The sequence below is a fragment of the Balaenoptera musculus genome, chromosome 3, assembly GCF_009873245.2.
Source record: "Balaenoptera musculus isolate JJ_BM4_2016_0621 chromosome 3, mBalMus1.pri.v3, whole genome shotgun sequence".
In the NCBI taxonomy this organism is placed as follows: domain Eukaryota; kingdom Metazoa; phylum Chordata; class Mammalia; order Artiodactyla; family Balaenopteridae; genus Balaenoptera; species Balaenoptera musculus.
The window spans coordinates 158,648,921-158,672,307 of NC_045787.1; the positions used below are offsets into that span (position 1 = coordinate 158,648,921).

At 57.4% G+C, this 23,387-nt stretch overlaps 1 protein-coding gene across 2 annotated transcripts; it reads right to left on the reverse strand.

The window, feature by feature from the left end:
* Nucleotides 1-12,413: 12,413 nt before the first annotated feature.
* CCDC124 (coiled-coil domain containing 124) lies at nucleotides 12,414-22,587 on the reverse strand. Of its 2 annotated transcripts, none has more exons than XM_036849212.1 (5): nucleotides 22,543-22,587; nucleotides 17,522-17,691; nucleotides 13,645-13,834; nucleotides 12,984-13,098; nucleotides 12,414-12,863 (listed from the first exon to the last, which is right to left on the reverse strand). In XM_036849212.1, the coding sequence occupies exons 2-5, from the start codon at nucleotides 17,678-17,680 to the stop codon at nucleotides 12,656-12,658; spliced, it is 672 nt and encodes a 223-aa protein (XP_036705107.1). In that variant the 5' UTR covers nucleotides 17,681-17,691; nucleotides 22,543-22,587; the 3' UTR covers nucleotides 12,414-12,655. The 2 variants fall into 2 exon arrangements, with proteins under 2 accessions (XP_036705107.1, XP_036705108.1); XM_036849213.1 differs by lacking the exon at nucleotides 22,543-22,587 and adding an exon at nucleotides 22,262-22,411 and having other exon boundaries at nucleotides 12,416-12,863.
* Nucleotides 22,588-23,387: the final 800 nt, after the last annotated feature.

The window sequence follows — 23,387 nt, forward strand, 5'->3', positions numbered from 1 at the left end:
TGAGACAAGGCTGGCATTGGTGGACAAAGGTAGGGGGTGGATGAAAGTGGAGCTCTGGGTGGGATATACCTGAGTCTCCATTCCAGACAGCCTCTCAACAGCCCACAGTCAGCTGGAAGGGACCCGAGGAACATGCAAATGAACTTCAGCTGGGAGGCCCTCAGGACTCAGCCCCAGAAAATGACCTACAGACCAGTGAGGGGGTGGAGGCTAAACACAAAGCCCCTCCTCCAGAGGCCCGAGGGCTGGGCCACAAGTTCAGGGCAGTTGCCATGGGTCTGGGTGCAGGAGACCTGGGAGAACCTCCCAGGAACTGAAGGACCCAGAGGCAGTGGCCTGAGGAGGGGCAGACTGGCCACCTCCCCCCTCACCCACAAGCTGCGCATTCACAGAAATCTCAGACCCATCCTGGGTCTAACCAATGACTGCCTGGAAGGAGGCGGGACCCTGAGTCCCCTTTGAGTGTGGGGATGGCAGAGTGGGGAAGGTATTCACTCACTCTCTCATTCATTCATTCATTCATCCACCCATTCATTCATTCATTCACCCACCCATTCATTCATTCATTCACATACCGACTGAGCTCCTTCTCTAAGTCTGGTGCTGGGAATGCAGAGTCTGAGACAGATACAAACCTGCTCCTCTTGGAGCTGATCTTCTAGAGAAACGGAACAAACCTCTCCACGTAAAGGACTACTGAGGCTTCCATACAAAAGCATTGGAAAAGGATCCTATGAAGTTGAGAAAAATAGGAACGGAGATGGGGAGCCTTTAACTACAATGGTCAGGGGAGGCCTCTCGGAAAAGAGAACATTTGAAAGGGGCCAAGGGGCCACCCCAGAAGAGCTGGAGAAGGGTACACCAGGCAGAGGGCACTGCAAGGGCAAAGGCACTGAGGTGAGACAGAGGAGGGTGTGTTGGAGGAAGAGAAGGGAGACCAGTGGGGCTGGAGAGAAGGAGTAAACAGGGTGGGGCGAGTCACAGAGGCGGGCAGGGGTCCCACTCACAGGGCTGTGTGTGGGAGGACTCCGAGCAGAGAGGAACTCATGGAGGGTTAAGCCCCCTAGTGTCCTGTGAACTATGAGGGCAGGAAGGGGACAGGAAGGTCGGGGGGGGGCGGTGGGGGGAGCTGGGGCAGGCATCACAGAGGGCTTGTTCCTGGGCTCTCCAGTATTCAGGGACCTGGAGAAGCTTCATTTATTCTATCGGCATTTACTGAGCACCTCCTGTAGGCAGAGTTTGCACCCCAAGCGGGGGATACTTGTGGACAAAGTCACACAAAATCCCCCAAACTCATGGTTTCAGGCCAGTGGGCAAGATAAGACCTTGAATCAATAAATATATACAACTGGCCCTTGCAGATGGTTCACAGCAGAAATGAGGCCAGGGAGGGGTGGAAAGGGACTGTGCCTGGCATCCCCTGGTCCTCGCCGCGGGCAGCCCAGTGAGGGGCCCTCAGTCCCTACTCTGAAGGAGGAGGTGGGAGCCTGGGGGTGACACGCAGGCAGGGAATCGGCTTTGTCATTAGCACGGAGTTCCCACAAGCAGCTGAGGTCTGGGAGACCCTGCCACATCCACCAGGGGACCTGCCCTGGGGCTGCCTTTTTCATTCAGCTGGCAGCGGCATCCCTGCTCCAGACACTTAACTTCTCCTCCCTCCCTCCTCACTCTCGATCTGGAAGGCTCCAGACTAACTCTTCCTCCCCAGAGTCCCCCACATCCAATGGGACCCCAGGCCTGTCCACCTAAATTCGCTCCAGGCCACCCCTCTGTCCCCATCCCTACAGCCCCTGCCTTGGCATAAGCCCTGGGGCAAAGGCTCGATGGTCAAGCACAGCACCCTGCTGCATGGCTGTTCTGGTTTGAACAGTATCTCTCCCAGATTCCAGTTCATCCAGGACCTCAGAATGTGACCTTATTTGGCCACGTTATTGGTCTTTGAAGATGCAGTTAAATTAAGGTGAGGGCATACTGGATTAGGGTGGGTGCTAATCCGATGACTGGTGTTCTTATAAGAAGACCACGTGAGAAGACACAGACACACACACTGGGCAGAAGACCACATGAAGACAAAGGCAGAGACTGGAGTGATGCAGCCACAAGCCAAGGAACATCTGGTGCCACCAGAGGCTGGAAGAGACTTCTCCCAGAGCCTCCAGAGGGAGTGTGGCCCCGCCAACACCTGGATTTCAGACTGCTGGCCTCCAAAATGCGAGAGAATATATTCCTGTTGTTTTAAGCCACCCAGTTTGTAGTCATTTATTACAGCAGCCCCTGGAAACTCATACAGTGGTCATGGACAACCGACTGTCCCTCTCTGAGCCTCAGTTTCCTCAGCAGGGCAACGAGGACCCTCCAAGGGCAGGGGGAGGGGCTAGGGAGCTAATCCCCATTAAACGTGCCAGGCATACTGTGATGGCTGACTGGATGCTCCCAGTTGCTACTGGCCTGATCATGACCTGGACCATTTCAAAAGCTCCTTCCTGACCTCTCGGGCTCCAGTCCAGTCTCTGCTAGGCCCCCGGAGGGGTCTTTCCTTGCTAAAATATGATCATGTTGCTGCTAATTCCTAGTGCTCAGTGGCTCCCCGTGGCCTGCACGGCGTCTGTATGAATAGATCCCGGACATGGCTCCAATTGGCCACTGGCAAACTCCTATTTACCCTTCAAGACCCAGCTCAAAGAGCAAGAACACCTCCTCCAGGATGCCTTCCTAGATTTCCCCAGGCACAGTGAATCCCTCCTTCCCTCCCCATGGTCCCTCAGCATGAGGCAGAAACCTGGCCACAAACAGTTCATCCTCCATGGCCAGCTCAGTCCCAGAATCTGCCCACTCTTCTCCATCCCTGAGACCCCACCCTGGTCCTGGCCCAGCTGACTACTCAGATGCCCCTTTGGCCTCCCCTCTGGCCTTCTGTCACTTCCACTCCTGCCCCAATAGTCCCTGTTCTCCGCGGAAGCCACAGGGGCTTTTGAGAATCATAAATCAGACTATATCTCTCCCCTGCTCACACACACTCCATGGCTCCCCAGTGTTCTGCAGTCCACTCCTTCACCTCAGCCCCTGCCTGCAGACACCCCTGCCCTCACTTTCCTCCTTGCTCATTCTGTTCCAGCCACACCAGCCTCCTCACTGTTCCTCAGACATGCCAAGCTTCTTTCCGCCTCAGGACCTTTGCACATGCTGTTCCCTCTGCCTGGTATGCTGCTCTCCCAGCTCTTGCCTGGCTGGCTACTCCTCCTCTTTCAGGTCTTAGCTCACGGTCAGCTCCCTGGAGAGGTCCCTCTGCCCAACTACAGGAGCCTCCCCTATGCCCCAGTCATTCTCTAATACATCTCCATGTTTTATTTTCCTCCCAGCACATATCACAAGGGCATATTTGGCCCTGCCTCAGTGCTTGCTGTGTTCCCAGTGCCCAGTCCCGGGCCCGGCATACCACAACTGCTTAGTCTTTGTTGCTTGACTAAATGATCCCACACATCTGGGACTGGCACTTCTGTCCTCTCCACATCGGCAGCTCACTGCCGACGCCAGAATGTCCATCAACATTTGCAGGAGAAAGAAGAAGCAAAGGAGGTGCTCCCCAAGGGTTGTCCCCAGGGAGTGAGGCCACGGGATCTGGGTGGTGGAGACTGTGGGGGTTAGGGTCCCTCCAACCCAGTTCAACTCCCTCCTTCTGGCTGTGTGACTCTGGGTGGATCACTGAGCCTCTCTGAGCAGGTTCCCCACCACCAGTGATCAAAGAAAGTGGATAGTGACTCTCTGGGGGGCTCTAGAACGCATAGTCATTATAATAATAATAATTATTAAATTATTAGTATTGTTTCAAAGGCTGGCACTTTTATCTTAAGTCACCAGTTTTTCTATCCAACTCCTGGCCCCCTGCCCCCGACCCCCAAATGTGACCTGAGTTTGCGATTCACTCACCCTCCCTCGGGTGCAGGGGTCTTCCTGATGAGGCACCACCAAACGGCCTGTCCCCTTCAGTCCCGCTGGGCTACCACTTGGCTGGCAGGGGGTTGTGGCCGCTTTTCTTTCCCCCCTGACCTGTAAGGACCAGACATGGGTTGTGGGGTGGAGCAGGGCCCCAGGAGGGCAGGCGGACAGCTCCCAGACGGCAATGGTCTTTAGAACAGATCTACACTCTGACAAGCTGGGTTACCTTGTAAGTTTTAGGGAAACTCACGATCAGTGGCGTTGTCTGTCCAGTGGAGCCCTGCTGCCTCCCGCATGCCCCTTGGTGAACCTCTGCTGATACATTCCTCCCATACCAGGCCCCCTCCCTGGAGGCCCCCCTCCTTCCCCTGACACTGAAGGCTCTATCTGCCTTTCCTCAGGCTGCTCCCTGTCTTCCTCTCCCCACCTCGCCCCCACCAATTCCTTCACCACAGGGAGAGCTGGGTGGGTGAGGCTAGGATGTGCTGGTGTGAGGATAAAGGAGTCAGGAACCTCTGGCTCTATTCTTGGCCGTCCCTAAATCCTCCCCTTTTTGCAGCTGCCCTGGGAACTGTAGCTCCCTCACAGTATTCGCTGTCTATACAGGGCTGTCTCCAGAATCCCCATATGACCACAGTACCCAGGTCTTGCCCTGGAGGAGAGGGCAGAAGGGGACACAGGGCAGCCCCATGGTGCAGAGGGGTGGGGGAGACCCCAGAATGGGACTGAAGGGAAAACTCAGCTGGCTGTGAACATCACAGCTGTCCTTTCTTTTGCCAGCGTCTGGGGTGGGAGCCAATGGCCGCCTGCATGGCTCAGGGGCTGCCTGTTCTAGCCAGGGGGACTTGGGAGTTGACTCTGGCCCTGGTAGGGCAGGGGGATGGTAGAAGGTCAACCAGCAGGTGGTTGAATCAGACTGGACATTATTCCACGGGCTCACGATGCTCAGCTTGCCCATCTGGAATTCCCCCCACGCCCCAGGGATTTCCTTCAAGGTCTTGGTCAGGCTTGGGGAGGGGGGCTAGGGGGCATGAGGGACCTCGGAGCCAAAAGGAAGGAGCCAGGTGGTGGTGGTGGTGGGGCTTCTCCATTCACTCCTGTCTGGGCCTCTAGCAGGGCGGAGAGATTTGGGGAGAGTGAGAGAAAGCCTCCTCCAGTTCCAGGGTCCCCCAGACAGGGCCCTCACACCTGTGGTTAAATGCAGGGAGCGGAGGACCCTAGAGCTGACACCATCCGCTGGGTTCTGAGGTTAGTGAGCCACAAACCCGGCTCTGCTCCTGCCCAGCTGCATGACCTTGGCTAAGTGCTAGCCCTCTCTGGGCCTCTCTCCCTGTCAATGGGGGTGGGGGTAAGAGAAGAAGCTTAGGGAAGAGAGAAGAGCGTGAGCTCCAAAGAGCAAGCGCTCAGGCGCACAGTAGGCTGGCAGGAGGGGGTTCCCTTCCACTCTGCAGCAAGGCCGGCCGGGGGAATCCCTGCCACACACTGGGAGAGAAAGGCCTTGGGGGAGGGGGAGGTAATGGGGAGGGGCAGTGGGACCAGTCCTCCCCCCCCACACACACACTGAGGGCGGCGCAGGAGGGTGCCCATGTCTCCACCCTCTCCTCCGTGGGAGGATGTCTCCGCATCCCAAATTCCGGGAGCGGGAGCCCCCTTCTCCAGGGGTTGGGGGCCCTGAAGCTGACTCGGGTCTTGGTGTTGGGGGAGAATGGAAGGGGTTTCCTTCCCTCCCGCAGCTCCCCCTTTGAATTCCCCGAGTCGGGCAAACCCAGACCTATACTCCCACCGAGGAGAAGGGGAGCGCCGCTGAGACCTCCACCCTGTAACCCACCCCCCTACTGCCTACTCACCGGCCGGAGTCGGCCGCAGCAGCTGGAGCCCCCGCGCCTGGCCCGAGCGCGAAGACAAGTGCACCGCCGGGCAAGGGCGTGTGAGCCGGGAGGGTGTGCGCGCGCCGCCGCAGAGCTGACCCCCTCCCCGCCGTTCTGGGCCCCGCCCTGCCGCCCGGGGAGGGGGCGCCGACCGCGCAGAGGGAGAGGCAGCCGGAGGCTGCCGCCGCGCGACCCCCTCCCCCGCCACGCTGCTCTAGAAGTGGGGGGCGGGAATCCCTGTTCTGGTCTCGCGCAAGCCCCCTCCTCGCAGGGGCGTGCCAGCAAATCTCCTAGGATGCTCAAAGAGCCGGGAGGACCCTCTGCCGCTGCTACCCCGCGGCGCTCATTTCATAGATGGGGAAACTGAGACCCAGACAGGGGGAGCCTCTGGCCAAGGCCCAGAGACCCAGCAGCACAGAATACGGCTGCCCCCCTCACTCTGGGGGCCGCTCCCGGGGTCCGGGGAAGGAGCAGAGGCCAGGGAGACAGAAGGCAATTAACCTCCCCCCACACACATACCCTGAGTGGGCCTGGAGTTACAGGGGGAACCCGGGGGTTTCGAGCAGCTGGTGATATTGCCCGGGCTGGAAGGTCCCAGTGAGGGAGGAGGGACCCGGGGTGGTCAGAAAACAAACCACAGAAAACTTCTCCGTGTTATTGTTGCATAGTGATATCCTGATATCCGCCCTCTTCCCGCACGATTCCGGGACCCCGCCGAACATGAACCGCAGAGGCCTGGATGGCAGGGTTTGTGAAGGTCACTCTGCCAAATTAGAACAATGCGGCTCCCGAGGTCTGGGTCACTAGGGGATGGGAGACTGAGTCTAGGGCTCAGCCCCCCAATGACCTTGGCTCTGCCCAGGCCCCTCTCCGAGTCTGTTTGTCGGAGTGTCTGGATTGGACAGCGCCCACCTCTGGGGTCCCTACAGCTCTCAGGAGTCTGTAGGGCTGCCGGCTACGTCTTCCTGGTCTCCTCCAGCTCTCCCCCTTACCTCCAGGAAGCGCGGCGCCCTCCCAGACCACTGTCTTCTCCCTCTTCGCCTTCTGCCCCCGCTGCTCCGCCCGCCCCGTCTCTGAAACAGCCCCCACCCCTTTCTGCCTTGGCCTGGGGTGAGGGGGCTTTCCTCTTGGGAGCCAGAAGGCTTCTACAAGCCTCCATCCTTTTTTTTTGTTTTGATTTTTTCCCCTCTTTTCTTCCATTCATTCTAAAAATAGCCCTCCCCCTTCCCCACCCCGAGCATCTCGCGAAAGGTAATGCTCTCCCGGGCGGGGTCCTGAGGCGGGGATTCCGCGGTGCGGGCTGGGCTGGGGGAGGCGGACCGCGGGGGCGGATGCGGGGGCGACTGGGAACGCTTTCTCCCCCCTCCCATTATGTGTGTAAGCCGCGCTCAGAGGGAGCCGCCAGCGTGACCGTGACCATGTGTGGAGGGAAAGAGAACAAAGCGGCAGGGGGCCTCTGGGGTCTGCATTGTGGAGGCAGAGAGGGGGAGGGCTGCGGGAACAGCGGGGACTCGACAGAGGAGGGGCCTCACCCAACACCTCCCTGGGGGTGGCTTCCAGCCCTTGGTGGGAGGCTGAGGCCCGTGTGAGGGAGAGTCGCGAGCCAGTGGTGGCAGGGCACGCATCATTTGGGGTGTCCCCCGCCCTTGAACACCCACAATTGCCCTGTGGGTCCCCCAGAACGTCCCCTCCCAGTCCCGCAGCTCATGTGTCCCCAGTGTCTCCCCACAGTCCCTTCTCTGTGATGCAGCCACAGAATTCCATCCTCACCCATGTGACTGACTGGTCACGTCCTGCCCCACATTACAGGCAATCTCCTGCTTGAACCAAAAGGAGGATCCTGACTCGCCCCCTCCTGAAAGGGCCACGTGGTCCGGCCCCCACGTGGGGGCCCTTCACCCCAGCCTGTCAGCTGTCACCCTGTCCAGCCTCGGGGCGTTTGCATCTGCTGTTCCTTCTTCCAGGATCACCCTTTCCTGGCTCTCCTCAACTCTTACTGTCTTTCAGAAGCCCGGTCCAATGTCACCTCCTGCCTAGAGTCGTTCCTTATCTGGCAACATCATCCTAGGTTACTGTCCTCATTCCTGGTGGGAGCGGTCTGTTCACTTATTCACCTTCTGTTTCCCCCAGGGGAATGGGGCCCCCGGTGCAACTTGGGCCTGGCTGATGAGAGGAGGGGGCCAACTCTGATCCAGCACCACCCCAGGAGCTACCCAGCTCCAAATAAAGGGATGGCATCACCCTCTGCCCAGTGAGCTGCCCCAGAAAGCACCCCTAGGACATGGCACAAAAGATGCAGGGCCTGATTCTGCAGGGGCGTCGCCTAGGACATTGAAACTAAAAGCACAATCGGGCTCAAATGTTCCCCATCTGAGGACTGCTTAGCCCGTTACCAAATAACATGCTCCTGGGAAAAATGATCCATGGGGCCGAGTTTCTGGCCTGTTAAGCAGAAGCCAGGCGGGAGGTGCGACTTGTTCCAGTGGGAAATAAATATGAAGAGCAAAGATGAGAAGTGGGGAGAGGGGGAGGCAGTGAGGGGCAGCCCAGCTCCAGGGGCTCTCAGGGGCTGACCTTTCCCGTTATTAGCTTTCCCATAATGTTTTATTATCTTATACTTTTTGAAACCAAAGGGGAGGATAAAAGGATAATTGCTTTGCTGGAGGGTACAAAAGCTTGGAGAGGGTGTGTGCCCCTAAGGGATGAAAAATGCAGCTGCCTGTGTTGAAAAATCAAGTACTCCCCCCAGTACTTGCCTCCATAAAACTACCCTCCAATGTTTTTCCGAGTATCTACTATATGCTTATGTGCCCAGAGATTGAGGGGGAGTCTGGAGTAGGAGCTTCCTGGGTCGCAGGCTGAGAGTAAGGAGCCCAGGAAGTTCAGGGAGAAGGAGGTGATGGCAGCTGGCATGGGCGGAGACATTATGTCACCTCAGCAGGGCCAGGCCCCAAGGCAGAGGGTTTGGAGGGGCTATGGGGGGCTGTGGGGGGGGGGAGAGAGAGAGCGCGCGAGCGCCCGCAGGAGAACCTGAAGGTGCTGTGGGAGCCATGCCTTTCAGCATTTCACTGCCTGGCCAGGACTCCACCTCAAGGTGGTGTTCGAAGCCAGGAGGATGGGAGATGGCATGGGAGGGCACCAGTATGCAGGGCTGTGGGGCACCAGGGAGGTGAGAGACAAAGGCATCATCTGAGAGGTCCCAGCGGCTTTCAGAAAGGCTCAAGGGACAGGCGGGGTGGGGGGGCGGGGGAGGGCAGGGAGGAGAGGGAAGTGGTCCGACCAAGATTAGGGTTGCCAGTAAAAACAGTGCACGGAATGAGACATACTTAAAAATTATTCATTGCTTAACTGAAAGTCAAGTTTAACTGGTGTGTCCCGTACCTTTTTTTTTTTTCTAAATCTGGAAATCTTAGACTTGGATTTCCTGGCTCAGCAAACCTGGGGTTTGCTTTGTCCTGAAGGTGTCCGTCCTCTCCCCCAGTCACCTCTACACCCCACCGTGTTCCCTTCAATAAGCTTCTCTTTGTTTCCCTCATATTGTCCGTGTCCTTTAACTGCTCCCCAACTTCCTCCTCCCTTCCTTCCTTTTCCTCTATTGTCCCCCTCCCTCTACTCTCTCCCTCATTACCCCCTCCTCCGATCTCCTCCGGTACCCCTCTCCCCACCACCCCCACTCTTTCCCGTTTCCCCCTACCTTCTTCGGCACCCACTCCGCCTCCTCTTTCCACCACAATCCTCCCCTATCCCACAGCCCCTCTCTCCGCGCTCACCCCCTTCCCTGGCGCCCACCTTCTCCAGTCCTCCCCACACACCGCCCCTCGCATCGATCCCTCAGGCGCACGAAGGGAAACCCCAGCCTCAGGCGCGGAGCCCCACGCAGGCGCAGAGCCGCCCGGCTTCCCCGAGGCTGCTGCCGCCCCCTCACTGCGGCCGGCGCGCCCGGTTGCCAAGGCGACGGCGAGGGCCGGAGCGGGAACCTGGGGAAGACCCCGCGCTCGCTCCCTCCCCAGCCCAAGCCTCCGCGAACCCCACTCCAGTTTGAGCCGGTTTCCCCGCCCCGCCCCCAGTGCGCACTGCGGCAGGTGAGGATTCCCTGGCCCACAGGGCGGGAGTCGGGCGAGGGTCCACGCATGCGTGCCGGGCGCGGCTTTCCCTCCCCGACTCGCGCACGACGGGAAAGCCCTGGCGCCTTTGAGACAATCCCCGCGCAGGCGCAGTGAGTGTCCGGCGTCCCCGCGGCACCGCCTGGTCGTCAAGGCAACGCGCGCGGGGAGGGCTGGGAGCGCACGGAACTCCCGTCTCACGCCCCCTCCCGCGCACTGCGGCGAAGCCGGGGATTCCCTGCTGCCCGCACGCATGCGCCAGCCTGGGATTTCCGCGGGGATGAGGCCAGAAAGCGTCAGAAGAGGATTTTCTTTGAAACAGAACAGTCGTTATTACCGTCGTCTTTATGTGTGAGGAATGAAGGCGGCCCTCTCAGCACCTGTCCTGAGTTTTACCTTCATTCTCTGGCCTACCAGTCGTCCCCCTACAAGTCCCCAGCAGAGCTTGCCACTCGCAGCTCCGGTGCTCTTCCTACTCTCTGCTCACACACCTGCCATGGCTCCCCGTCGCCCTGGGGTGAAGTCCCATTCATCGCCCCATTCTTCAGCGTGGCGTCCAAGGCCCTGCACGCTCCGCTGGCTTCTTCCCTGCAGTTAATCACCATTGGTCCCCGACCTTCCCTAATCGCCGGCCACAAATACCCCAACGTGGCCATGCAGGAGGTTCCTTTGCCAAGCTCTTCTTCAGCATCTGCCCTTCCTAGGCACCATCTCGTTGATTCTCGAGATGGCCTAGGGTTAGATACTGTTTCAGTCCTGTTTTATATAGGCGGAAACAGGCTCAGACCCATTAAGGCCCTGGCCTAAGGCCCCCAGAGGTAAGAGGGGGAGCTCAAATGGCTCCACTTGTGGGGAGCCATCTGGGCTCCTCCACCCGTTATTCAGCTGACATCCCAAGCCCCAATTCCGGGCCCCACCTCCACCCTGCTGGCTCACCAACAGTCTGGGTGCTTCCTGGCTATGTGACACAGGCAGATGACTTAGTTTTCCCATCCAGAAAGAAGATCAATATAACACAGGGCTGTCCCCAGGGCTCAGGGAAATGACATTACCATGTGCTAGGCCAGGGCCCAGCATCCAGTGGATGCTTCGCACAGCATCTCACAATGGATTTTTCTCAGTCCTCCCTGGTGAGGGTTCAGCTCATTGGCACCCCCTGCAGGGCTCCTTCCGTCTGTCTCACTTCCCTCAACCCCCACGGGGTCTTCCTGGGGTCCATCCTAGATCCCTCACATGCCCCCTAGTCCTTGTCTCAGAGTTGGTTCCTGGGGAAATCCCCAAACTAAGCCAGTGCTCAATATATGTTGGTTAGTTTTTATGTCAGCTACCATTGTTTCAGGTACCTGCCATACTGCACTTCAGCTGTACCCAATTATTAATGGCACCCCCCCCCCCCCGAACAGAAGTTGTGACCTCCAGGCCTTTGCATGTGTGGTCCCTTCAGCCTTTTCTGTCCCTTGTCTGTGTGGAGAACTCCCATCCTTCAAGGCCCTCCCTCCATGAAGACTTTTACCTCCCTACTTCTGGGCAGAGCCTGGCTCCCTTAGGCTCAGCTGTGACCCCACAGAGTTGGGGACATCTGTGAGGATCTGCATCTGAGACTTGACACCTGGGAGAATAGAGTTCTTGGCATAGGCCTGAGAGGGAACAAGTCTGCTGTGCTGGAGAAGTTGGGAACAAGGAGATAGTGGGGCCAGAGCTGGGGGGCTGGTGGAGAGTGAGGGGGGATAGGGGCCAGAGGTGCAGGGGCAGGCTTATGAGTGCAGGGAGGGTGTCACTTGGATGGGAGCCCATAGCAGTGGCCTGGTAAATGCGTGGACCCCACCCCAGACACTTGGGCCCATCTCCCAGCTACCCTTCCTCTCTACTGACTCCCTGAGGCCAACTAAGCTCTAGGAAGCCAGAACCAAGTTGAGTTCTCACCCAGCCCTTCCCAGATATTCGGCCTCCGATGGGATACTCCTTTCTACCCGGATCCACCTGCCCACTCCAGCCTCCAGGCCCTTGCCTGTCCAGTGCCCTGCCTCTGCGATGGAAACTGACTCATCTTCCACTAAGGCCTGCTCTAAAGAAATCCTCCACCAGGAAGCCTGCCCTGTTATTCCAGATGCCTCCCGTGTTGGAATAACAGCAGAGCAGCCTGCATCTCCTGACCCCAAGCACAGTATGTGACCTGGCTGCTGACTCTGAACCAGAATCTCAGGGTGCCAACAACTCGCCTCCAGCTCTCCTCTAGTTCAGCCTCTGAAGTGCTGTGTGACCTGGAGCCAGTGCCTCAACCTCTCTGAGCTACCCCCAGCAAGGCTTCCGGGGATGATGGTACAGGTCTCTCACTGGATAACTGGCCCAGCCGGGAGCCGAGCACAACTCTCAGCTAGCCTGCTAGGATAGGAGCGCGGTTGGGGGCCCCTTCTCTGGCTGTGTTCTCTGGCTGTGGCCTGTGCGTTCCACCTCATTCCAGCCCTTCTTTCCCACCACCCACCCAGTCACGTAGACTTCAAGGGCACACTCTGCCTCACCAACTGCCTTTATTGGGCACTCAGCCCCAGGACACTGGCGCGTGCGGGAAGGGCGAGGGGTGAGGAGCAGGGACCCTCGGGCAGGAGGTGTGGCCAGTGATGCCTCCTAGCCCCCAGGACACGCGCCGTGGCCCCCAGACATCTCTGTAACCCTCGGAGCTGACCCAACGGAAGGGCGTGTGGGGTCGTGACCCTGACCGCCCACGGGGCGTCTCCCCCAGTTCCAGGCTCACTTGGGGGTGTTGAAGGGCACGGCGCGCTGATTCATGGGGTTGTCCGGCGAACGCAGCCACTCCTTCTTGAGCATCTGCTTCAGCTGTGACAGCCGCATGTTGGGGTTTTCTTGCTTGAGCCGCGGCAGCTGCGCCTCCTCGAAGGCAGTGTATGCCGCCCGCATTCTGCGCTCAGGGTGTCTGTCTGCCGCCTCCTCCGCCACGCTGGTAAAGACGCAGGCGTCAAGGGGGCTGGGGCGTGGCCCGCCCCGCCCCGCCCCCAGAGGCTCAAGCTCCCCTCCGGGCCCCAAGCCCCACCCCAAAGACCTCTGCCCTGCCCCGTACCTGAGCACTGAGATGGCATCCTCGATGGTGCGCGCCTCCACGCTGCCCTCCTCCAGCAAGCGGCGGTTCACATTCTCCTCCAACGGCACTTCCAAGTGGCTCTTGGCTTTCTCGGCTGGGGGCGGGAGCGGCCGGGGGACAGAGACATACCAGAAACAGAGAGAAATAAGCAGAGACGCAGAGTTCCATGGAGATGAGAGACATCATAGGGGAAGAAGCAGGGGAGAAAGGGAGGGAGGCAGGCAGGCAGAGAAGGATGGGGGAGGATGGAAACGCAACTTGAGCTCCCCGCCCAGTCCTGCCTTTGGGATGGGCCTGTCCTGCCCGCCCAGTCCCCAAACTAACTTCCCTGCAGCCCACCACTCAGGAGACACCTCATACGTGGCTGCTGTCTCCTCACCTCGGGGCACCACATCAGCTGTGGGGACCCCGGGGAGACAAGCCAGGGTCAGGTGCAGAGTAACTACACACGTGTGTGCCTATGGCGTCCGTGCTCAGAGCCAGGCCTGCCGAGACACCGCCCACCCACCCTTCACCTTGCAGAGCCCAGGCAGCTTCTCTGGAGGTGAGGAGGGGGGTCTGGACTCAGTCCAGGGGGTAGGCCCACTGCCTATTGCTTATCAGGTAAAAGGGCAGCTCCAGAGTGGGCCGAGGCCCCCACCTGTGTCCGGGGCTTCCTTGTGCTGATGGTCTCGGCGGAGCGTCTCCTCAATCTGGGCGCGGGTGACCTTGCTGGAGGTGGCCACTCGCGGGGCCTTGCTGCCCTTAAGCCTCGAGTCCTCCTCCTCCAGCAGCCGCTGTGCCTCCTTCTTGCGCTCCAGCTGCTCCAGGCGCCGCTTCTCCTTCTCCTCCTGGGGGATTGGGAGACAGGAGTGGACCCCGTCCCACCGGCATGGGGTCCAGTTTGCATCTCAACCAGTGTGGATGGAGGCCTTGCTGTGTGCTAGACCCCGTGATGGGAGTAGGGGACACGGGTGGGAGCACGATGAGCCTACCTGGGGGCTCCCATCCTATATGACTAGGGAACAACAGGGAACCTTGGCCAAGGCAGTGGGTGGGTGGCTCTTGAAGAAAAAGTGATACCTGGGCTGGAGGAGGAGACAGCCAGGAAAAGAGCTGGGGAAGAGGAGAGTCCTTAGTGGTGGGAACGGTGGGTGCAAAGGTCCTGAGGCAGGAACCACCTAGCATGACAGAGGAACAGCACAGAGGCTGGTGTGGCTGGAGGGAGGAGGGGAAGTGTGGAGGACAAAGACGTGGGGAGGGCAGAGGTGGTACCATGGGGAGCCTCAAGGACATGGGGAGGGGTTTGTACTGGATTCCAAAGGCGATAGGAGCCACTGGGGTCTGGACCCATTTGCCAGCTGGGACAGCGCTTCTGCCTTTATGAGCCAGGAGACCTTGGGAGGCACCATCGAAGTGTTCCCAGCTGAGCGTCACAGGGGCTGGGACTGAGCCCACCTTGGTTCCCCAGGGAGGCCCAGATGCCAGCTGGTCGAGGGGACATGTGGCCTGTAGGACTTGTCCTTGGCCGCTGCCCCTCCACTGCTCCAGAGACAGAGCGAGGCTCTGGTTCCTTTGTAGTGCAGTGTGGCTCTGCGGCCGTAGGCTTGGAATATTGTGCCGCCTCCCGCCCAGCACCCCCAAAGGGCCCTGCACTGCAGGCACTCCCACCTGCCCACTCACTGCCTACAACTCTGCCATCTGCCCGCCAGGCCTCAGGAACGGTCCCTATGCCTGCAGTGCCCCCCGTGACAGGGCCAAGTGCCCCAGAAAAGGGGTTCCTGAGGACACGTACTGGGCCTCTGACCTCCAACCTGCCTGCATGATAGGAAAGAAGCCGGGGGCGGGGGGCAGCAGGGATGGTGGCAGTTAAAGATCAAGGCTGTTTGGGCACAGCTGCTAGGATCCCATGTCTGTGGTCAGACGCCTGGGGTAGCGCCATCGTGCTCTGAGTCTCAGTTACCCCATCGGTCAGAAGTAATGTCCTCCTGAGGCTCCCCGACCACTGCATGGTGCGTGTACAGCCCACGTTCACCCTGTCCACAGCACGGCCTTGCCTCACGGCCTTTGCACTAGCTGTTCTACCCTGCTGGAGCACCACTGCCGGCCTCCTTTCCTGATTAACTCTGGCTCATCCTGAGCTCCTGGCTCCCTGTCCTGCTCTACCACACGGCTCTTTCCTGTGTTCCACAAATCCCTGTTTTCTAGTCTTCCGATTATCTGGTTAGTCCCTGAGGCAGGAGGCAGGCCCTGGCCCAGCACACAGTAGGTGCTTAAGTAAAAGTGTGCTGGATGAATGAGTGAATGAATTCCAGAAGGCTCCAATCTCAGGAAGGACATGCAGAATGGGGCCATTAGTCTCTAGGGACATGGGACTGAGGCGGGAACATGAGCGTTTATACTTTGACATTCAGCAGACTTTTCTGAAAAAGACGCTCGCAGTTTTTTAAAAAGGCCAGTTAGCAATTGGCAGCATCTGGTGATGGGTGAAGGATGAGGCTGCGGACGGAATATTCTGGAGCCATCAAAAATGAGCCTCCTAAATAATTGAGATGGAACCCAGAGAGTCAGGTGCTCATTGCCGAGTTGCTTAATATAGAACAAATGGAAACGAAATGCCAACCTCTGGGCGAGGCGATGAATTATGGCCCAGCGCAAGGCTGATGCCTGGTGGCTGGCAGAAATCTGGCTGTGCGATCCCATTTAATGCAGGACATGGCCTTTAGGGTATGGCATTGGGTGAGAAGAGCCTTTGGTGTCACATGGGCGGGAGGTGCTGGGTTTTTTTTAGTGTTTTGGAACAAATGTGGATTTGTTTCTTTTTCATAAAAACAGTATCTTTTTAAAGCAGCTGTCACATAAGGAAAGAAAGAGGGACCGGGTATGCTGTGTAGACTGTGGGCCCCCCTCACCCATCAGCAGGAAGAGGGATAAACAAAACCCAGAAAACCACCCCATGGGGAAGGAGAACCATCAATAGCTCCAGGTAAAACACTCAGGAGGGGGGACTGCCTGGGAGGGGCATGGGGGCTGGGAATGTTCTAGAGAGCAGGGGTTGGCAAACTCTGGCCCTCCACCTGTTTTGGTAAAGTTTTAGCCTATTTGCACATGGTGGCTTTGTGCTACAGCGACAGGGTCGAGTAGCTTTGAGAGCCTGTCTGGCTCCTATTGCCTGTCGGACCTCTGCCCTGTGCATTCTTCCAGGTGTGTGCTACACAGGTGAGTGGACAGGCAAATGCTCCCTGGGCCACACCCCTGGGGCATGGACACTTGCAAGGCTATTAGTCAAACCTCATCACAAACCAGAAGGCAGATCCCTGGCTTCAGCTAGCGCCAGCCTGGCTTCAGCCCCTCCTCACAGCCCTGTGACCTGGACTTCCTGCCTTGTCTGTGCCTTGGTTTCCTCATTTAGAGGATGGGGATGACACCGAGGCCCAAGATGCAGGCCTGGGAGGGCTCCTGGGGCCCTGGGCTGGGCTGCTGCCTCTGGGACTGTGGAAAAGTCTCTGGCTTTTCTGTCTAGATAATGGATCCCTGGCAGACATTAGTTTTCCTTTTGGGTTTTCAACTTTCCTATATTGTCAAAATGTTGGCAGTCAAAAAGAAAATTTAAAGACCTCCATGGACCCAGTGCAACATTGGGGGCGCTGAGGGGAGGCAACCAGGGATATTCAATTCCAACTAAAAACAAGGCAGGATCCAGCCCTGCACAGAAAGACAATGGGAAAAACTCACAAAAGTGCCCAGGCGCCCCCTGAACTGGGCATGCAGGGATGGTGTGTCACCACTGCTATTCCAGAACCTTTAACAGTCCCAGCTGGAGCCTCCCACCAGCCCAGGGGACTAGAAGAGGCTAAGAATGGTTTCTGGTGCCACCTACTGGGCCAAGAGGGTCAGCATCAGCCCTGAACCACTCCCGGACACCAATTAAGCACCCACTGTGTGTGTGGCACTGCGGCCCCGCAGGAGACAGCCAACCATCCTTGCCCTCTTTTGTGTTTTTATAAACACCCGGAAATGCCTGCAGGCCCCAGGTCAGCAGGTCAGAAACAGGATCTTTCAGCACGTGTCAGCCTCGGCACTGCTGAAGCCGGGCTGGCTCACTCTGCTGTGGGGCCATCCCGTGCGCTGCCAGGTGTTGAGCAGTATCCTGGGCCTCTGCCCACCAGCTGCCCAGTAGCACCCTCCAGCTGCCAGTTGTGACAACCAAAAATGTCTCCAGATGTTGTCAAGTGTCCCCTGGGTGCAAAATCACTCCAGAGTGAGGTCCTGCCAGTCTAGACCAACCCTGGCATCACACGAAGGAGAGAAACAAGCTCATGGAGGGCTTGCCGTTCCCTAAATGTGGCAAGTCCTGGCCACCCCAGGGCCTTTGCACGAGCCTTTGCCTCTGTTTCTGTCTCCCTCCTTGCCCTTGCTCCATGTCCAATGACTCCTCACCCTTCAGGCCAAAGACCCAGGGGCCTCTCACCACCTTCTACCGTGTTGCCCAGCCACCTTGCCCATGGGTGGGGCGCGGGAGCCCAGGGCGCACCCACCTTGCGCTGCTCCTTCCTCATGACGTGTTTGTCCTCATCCTTCCAGTAGGCATCCTCCAACTCCTTCTGCTTCCTGGCATCAGCTGCTGCCTTGGCCTCAGCCCTCCGTGCCCGGGCCGCTGCCGATTTAGTGTTCTCGCCCTGGAACTTCTTGGGCATCCCTCAGAACGCTGTGAGTGGAGGGCAGGGACCAGTGACTCTGGGGCATCCACCCTCGGCAGCCCCAGACTCACACCTGTGCAGCTACGACCCCCTTGGGGCCTCAATAGCTCTGGCTATAAAACAAGGGCTTTGGATTTATTCATCTCTCTTTTAAAAAAAAAATCTACTGAGGTGAATTTTACGTAATACAAAATGAACCATCTTAAAGTGCACAGTTCAGTGGTATTTAGCACATTAACAATGTTGTGCAACCATTACCTCTATCTAGTTCCAGAACATTTCCATCACCCCCAAAGGAGACCCGTCCCCATGAGCAGTCCCTCCCCACCTCCCCTCCCCCAGCAACCACTAATCTAATTTCTGTCTCTATGGATTCGCCTATTCTGGACTTCTTTCACTCAGCATCATGTTTTCGAGGTTCATCCATGTTTGAACATCTGTCAGTGCTTCATTCCTTTTTATGTCTGAATAATATTCCATTGTAGGGATGGGCCACATTTTGTTTATCCATCTGTCCATGATGGACACGTGGGTTGTTTCTACTTTTCAGCTCTTACAAGTCATGTTGCTCTAGATCCCCGCGGGCCAGTCTGTGTGTGGACCCTCCCACTCTGCTGGCTATGAGGCCTCAGTGTCCCGGCCCCACAGCCCTAAGGCCGAACCCCCCTCCCCCTGGGTAAGCAGCTGCCATGAACTGTTCCCAATGATCCAGCCCAGGCTCGCACAGCCAGATTTTATAACAATCGTAAAGCTGCTGTCCAGTGGGCACCTGGTCTGTGTGAGTCGCATACTGGGTGCTGGGGAAATGATGACACCAAATGGGAGGTGCCACCCTCCCCACACCCGGTCCCCTACTAAGCATTTTATATGGCCCAACTACATCGAATGCTCTCAAAGCCTTAAACACGGGGACTGCCCTTATTCCCTTTCGAAGGTGGGTAAGTCAAGGTACCTGGCTAAGTTGCACAGGGCTGAGCCTGGAGTCTCACCTCCAAAGCCTGCCTTTCAGGTGAGGAAGGGAAGCCAAGAAATTAAGATCACCCCACCTCCAGAGTACTGACTGAGGACATAAGCACTGTACGGTCAGGGCAAGCCTTCAGCTCTCTGGGCCTCAGTTTTCCTCATCTGGGAAATGGGCTGATGTCCCTCACTCCTGGTTGTCCTCTCCCCACTGAGAATCTTCAGCTCAGTCCCTTGCTGAACCTTGGAGAAGTAGGCCCAGCATCGAGAATGAAGGGGAAAGAATGTAGGGCCATCCTGACTCAGGACCACCAGGCAACCCCCCACCACCAACCTCCTAGCTGTGTGGCTTATGGGGGAGGGGGCTCCCATCTCTGAGCCCTATCAGCTCCTGTTTGCAGCAGTCATGCACGCTGGGCTAAATGCTTTACATATAGCGTCTTGTGAATTCTCACAACCCTGGCAGGTGACAGCCAAGCTGAGACCTGAAGGATGGGTTGGAGGCAGCTTGGTGGGGATGAAGGGTTGAGACTTCTGGGCAGAGGGCACAGGATGTGCAAAGACCCTGTGGCAGGAACGAGGCCATGCGCTACAGGCTGCATGGAGGCAACTGAATCCGGTGTGGGTGAGCGAGGGGGAAGGGGAGGGAAGAGAGTGAGTGGGAGGGTGTGAGGCTGACAAGGAGGGATGAGAAAGAGCAAGGATTTTATTCTCTGGGCACCAGGGAACTGTTAGGCAGCTCTGAGCAGGGCATGAACACATTCTGATTTACGCTGTCATGTGGGTGGGCGAGGGGCTGAGGGAATTACGATGGTGCAATGGGCAAAGCCAGGGGTTTGGAGTCAGATGGAGCCGGGCAATAATAACCGGAATGCTGACTGACTGATGTAGTCTAAACTATGTCATCCCCCGGCAGTAGCAAGGCCAGGTACTTTTCTCCCCATTTTACCGATGAAAAATCTGAGGCCTTGAGAGGGTAAGTGACATGCTCAGGGCCACAGAGTGGGTTAGTGGAGGGGCCCGGGTTCCAACCGAGGCCCAGACCCTCGGTCCCAACTTCGTCCTCCTAACCATTGCCCCACCACAGGGTCCCAGCTGGCCTCTCAGGGAACATCAATGCAGATCAGGTCTCTGAGGCCACTGGTGCCCCTCACATGACACAGAGAGGCAGTTCCTCCAGGCTGAGACTGGGGGGCGAATCCCATGGGGCAGAGCAGGGCAAAGTAAGGGAGATCAATGGACCCAGGAGACTCAGGGTTGAGTCCTGGCTCTGCAATCGTGGCTGAAATGCTCCCCTAAGCCTCAGTTTCCTCATCTGAGAAGTGGGGTTGATTCCAGTCCCTCCCTACACAGGATGCAAGAGCTGCCACGGCGGGGCTGGATATGCCAGCCTGATCCTGTACTTCTCCCAGCTGCTCCTGGGCCCCCTGAATCAAGCATTCATTACTGAGCATCTACAATGTACCCAACAGAAAACCTCACCTGGATTCCCCAGAAGAGCACTAAGAAGTGGGTGGCGGTCACAGTCTAAGTGTCAGGTGAGGAAACTCCCCACACGCCACCTCTCTCTCCATCTCCCCCTCACTCTCTCAGCAGCAGCCACACCAACCTCCTTGCCTTTTTTCAAGCCTACAAAGCATGTTCCCACCTCAGGGCCTTTGCACTTGCTCTGCCCACCACTTTTGCTCCTCTTTTTACCCAGTTAATTCCTATTTCAACTTCAGGGCTCAGCTCAGGTGTTGCCACCTCCAGGAAGCCTTCCCTGACACACCCCCTGACTCTCAGACCATAAACTTCTCTCTGAGGTACTTGTTTAGGTTGCTATCTATGTTCATTTACAGGATTATTCGACAAATGTCCATCTTCCCCACCAGGCTGGGAGCTCTATGAGGGCAGGGCTGGGACTGCTTCAGTCAGTGCCCTGCAGAGTAGGGGCTCAAAAAATGTTTTGCGCAAATGAATGAACAAGCATCTATTTCCAGGGTTCCCTCAGTATTTACTTCACACTCTGTGTTGTGTCCAAACTCAGCTTCTCACTTCTCTTCCCACTCACTTCCCTCTCCAGCCTCTGAGCCTTTGCTCTTGCTATGCCTTCACCTGATACACCCTCCTCTGTCCCCTCCTCCTGTGAAAACCTACCCACTCACAGAGACTCAGCCCCAGCATCTCCTCCTCCTCGTGTTGCTTAAGACCCCCAATTCCATCCCAAAGCCTGACAGGGCTTTTCTGACCCCCTCTGCAGGCCAGGACTGAATATTTATGTCCCTCCAAAATTTATATGTCGAAGCCCTAACCCTCAATATGACTGTATTTAGAGACAAGGCTGGGACTTCCCTGGTGGCGCGGTGGTTAAGAATCCGCCTGCCAATGCAGGGGACACAGGTTCGATCCCTGGTCCGGGAAGATCCCTCTTAGATGCCGCGGAGCAACTAAGCCTGTGCACCACAGCTACTGAGCCTGCGCTCTAGAGCCTGCGAGCCACAACTACTGAGCCCGCGTGCCACAACTACTGAAGCCCGCGCGCCTAGTGCCTGTGCTCCACAACAAGAGAAGCCACAGCAATGAGAAGCCCGTGCACCGCAACAAACAGTAGCCCCCGCTCGCCACAACTAGAGAAAGCTCACGCACAGCAACGAAGACCCAATGCAGCCAAAATATAAACTAATTTTTAAAAACGGTACCTTATCCTTAAAAAAAAAAAAAAAAAAAGAGAGACAGGGCCAGTGAGGAGGTGATAAATGTTAAATAAGGTCTTAAGAGTGGGGCCCTAATCTAGTAGAGCTGGTGTCCCTATAAGAAGAGAAAAAGTCACCAGAGCTTGCTCTCTCCACCATGTGAGGACACAGTGAGGAGGTGCGCATCTGCAAGTCTGGAGGAAAGCCTTTTAAGCCACCCAGTCGGTGGTATTTTGTTATGGCAGCCAGAGCCTAATACAGACAGCTTCTCTCCTCTGATAAACACTCACACACATACACTTTGTCATTCAGTAAACACGCACTGTACACCTAGTATGTGTGGGATGCTGGGGAAAGAGGCAGTGCTGATGGGCTTCCTGACAGAATGGGACTCCCAGGCTGGTTGGGAGATAGATAATAAGAGTGGTAACTCCAGATCAGAGCTGTGATGGGGCCATATGGACGCTGAGGAAGTCGGGAGGGGGCTTCTGACCCAGCCTGGGGAGGGATGGGGAGGGGGTGTCAAAGGGCTTCCTGAAGGAGACATCAAAGGAAAGACTTAAGGGAGTGGGGAGATCCAAGCCCCCAGGGGTGTGGGGGAGGCAGGCTGGGAAGAGGGGATTTGTATTCCAGGGTGATGGGAAGGTGCGGAGGGCGTCAGAGCCCTCTGGGGTTGGTAAGGAGGTGAACTGGAGGATTGAGACAGAAGCATGGAGCTCAAACAGGGGGTCTAAGGAGTGGCTTTGGCTAAGCAGTGGGTACACTTAGGGGGGAATCAAGACCTTCGTGGTTGATTGGATGTGAAAGTAAGAAAGAGAATAAAAGATGAAACTCAACGCTGCCTCCTCCAAGAAGTCCTCCCGCTACCCCTTCTAGGCTCCCCCAGTCCGTCGTCCCTCTCCCCAGCCCTGATCCCATTGCAAGAGGCCAGGGACGTCCGTACCCAGCTCTGTCACCCCCAGGCCTGTAAGCTGCTCAGGAGCAGGACCGGAGATAGGTGGCCTCGAGCACGACGCTGTCCCTCTGGGTCTCAATCGTCCGCTCCGGGAAATGGGCATAGCCCCTGCGGGAGCCCTGGAGACGGTGGTCAAAAGCGCCTCCGTCTCCGAGCACCCCATCTCCAACCCTCCCGGGGAGGTGGTCCCAGGCCCAGCAGCCCCACTGGGCCCACCCGTCCCCCGCCCCCCCGCCCCCCGGCTCCGCCCGCGCCGCTGCCGCTCCTACCTCCTTACCCCGGCGCCGGCCCGGTCGCACCTCCGTGCCGTCACCATAGGGCTTGCGCGCTAAGCCCCAGGGGGGCGCGTGCTGATTACGTCTCGGCTCCGTCGCCATCTTGGTAGAGGAGGTGCTGCTCCAGTCCAAGACAAGGGCGTTAGCCGTTTCTTTTTGTCTTCAAGAAGAGAATATTTTATAAACCCTCATCCCTTGCGCTCACTTCATACGTTAGCTAGTCAGGAGAGGAGAGCAGAAACTACAATCTGGACTATTGTCTCTACCAAGATGGCCATTGCCCAGATGAAAAATGAAGTCCTCGGTTTCACGTGTGGGTCTGGCGGCGTCAGTCAGGAGTTGCTTGGCCGCCAGGGCGCGCCAGAACCCGCGGTCCGCGCGTGGTTAGACGCGCTTCGCCTGAGGGAGAGTCAGGCCCTTCAACATCGCTTTGTGGTTTGAAGACGCTCTCCTAGTCCACATTCTCTGCCTCCCTCCTGCGAAGTTGAAGTGGGAGGGAGCAGAAGAAAGGGACAGAGAAGTTAAAACACTCCGCGCTGTCCAGGTGGGGAAACAGGCTCAGAGAGACCAGAAATTGAATTTGACCAAAGTGTAATCGAAGGACTCAGAATCCCTCCTGGATTGCTATCCACCCCCGCACACACCTTGCTCTTTTATTTTATTCAACAATTAGGTTTTGGGGACCAGTTTGTCCTAGGCACCTATACTTTAGATTTTCTGCACTTACTAAGCCTCAGTGTCCTCATCTGTAAAAATGGTAGTACTAGGGGGCTGAGAATGATTATACTGGGCCTGGCTGTACGGAGAGAAGCAGGGCATGGATTTAGGGGCAGTTTAGG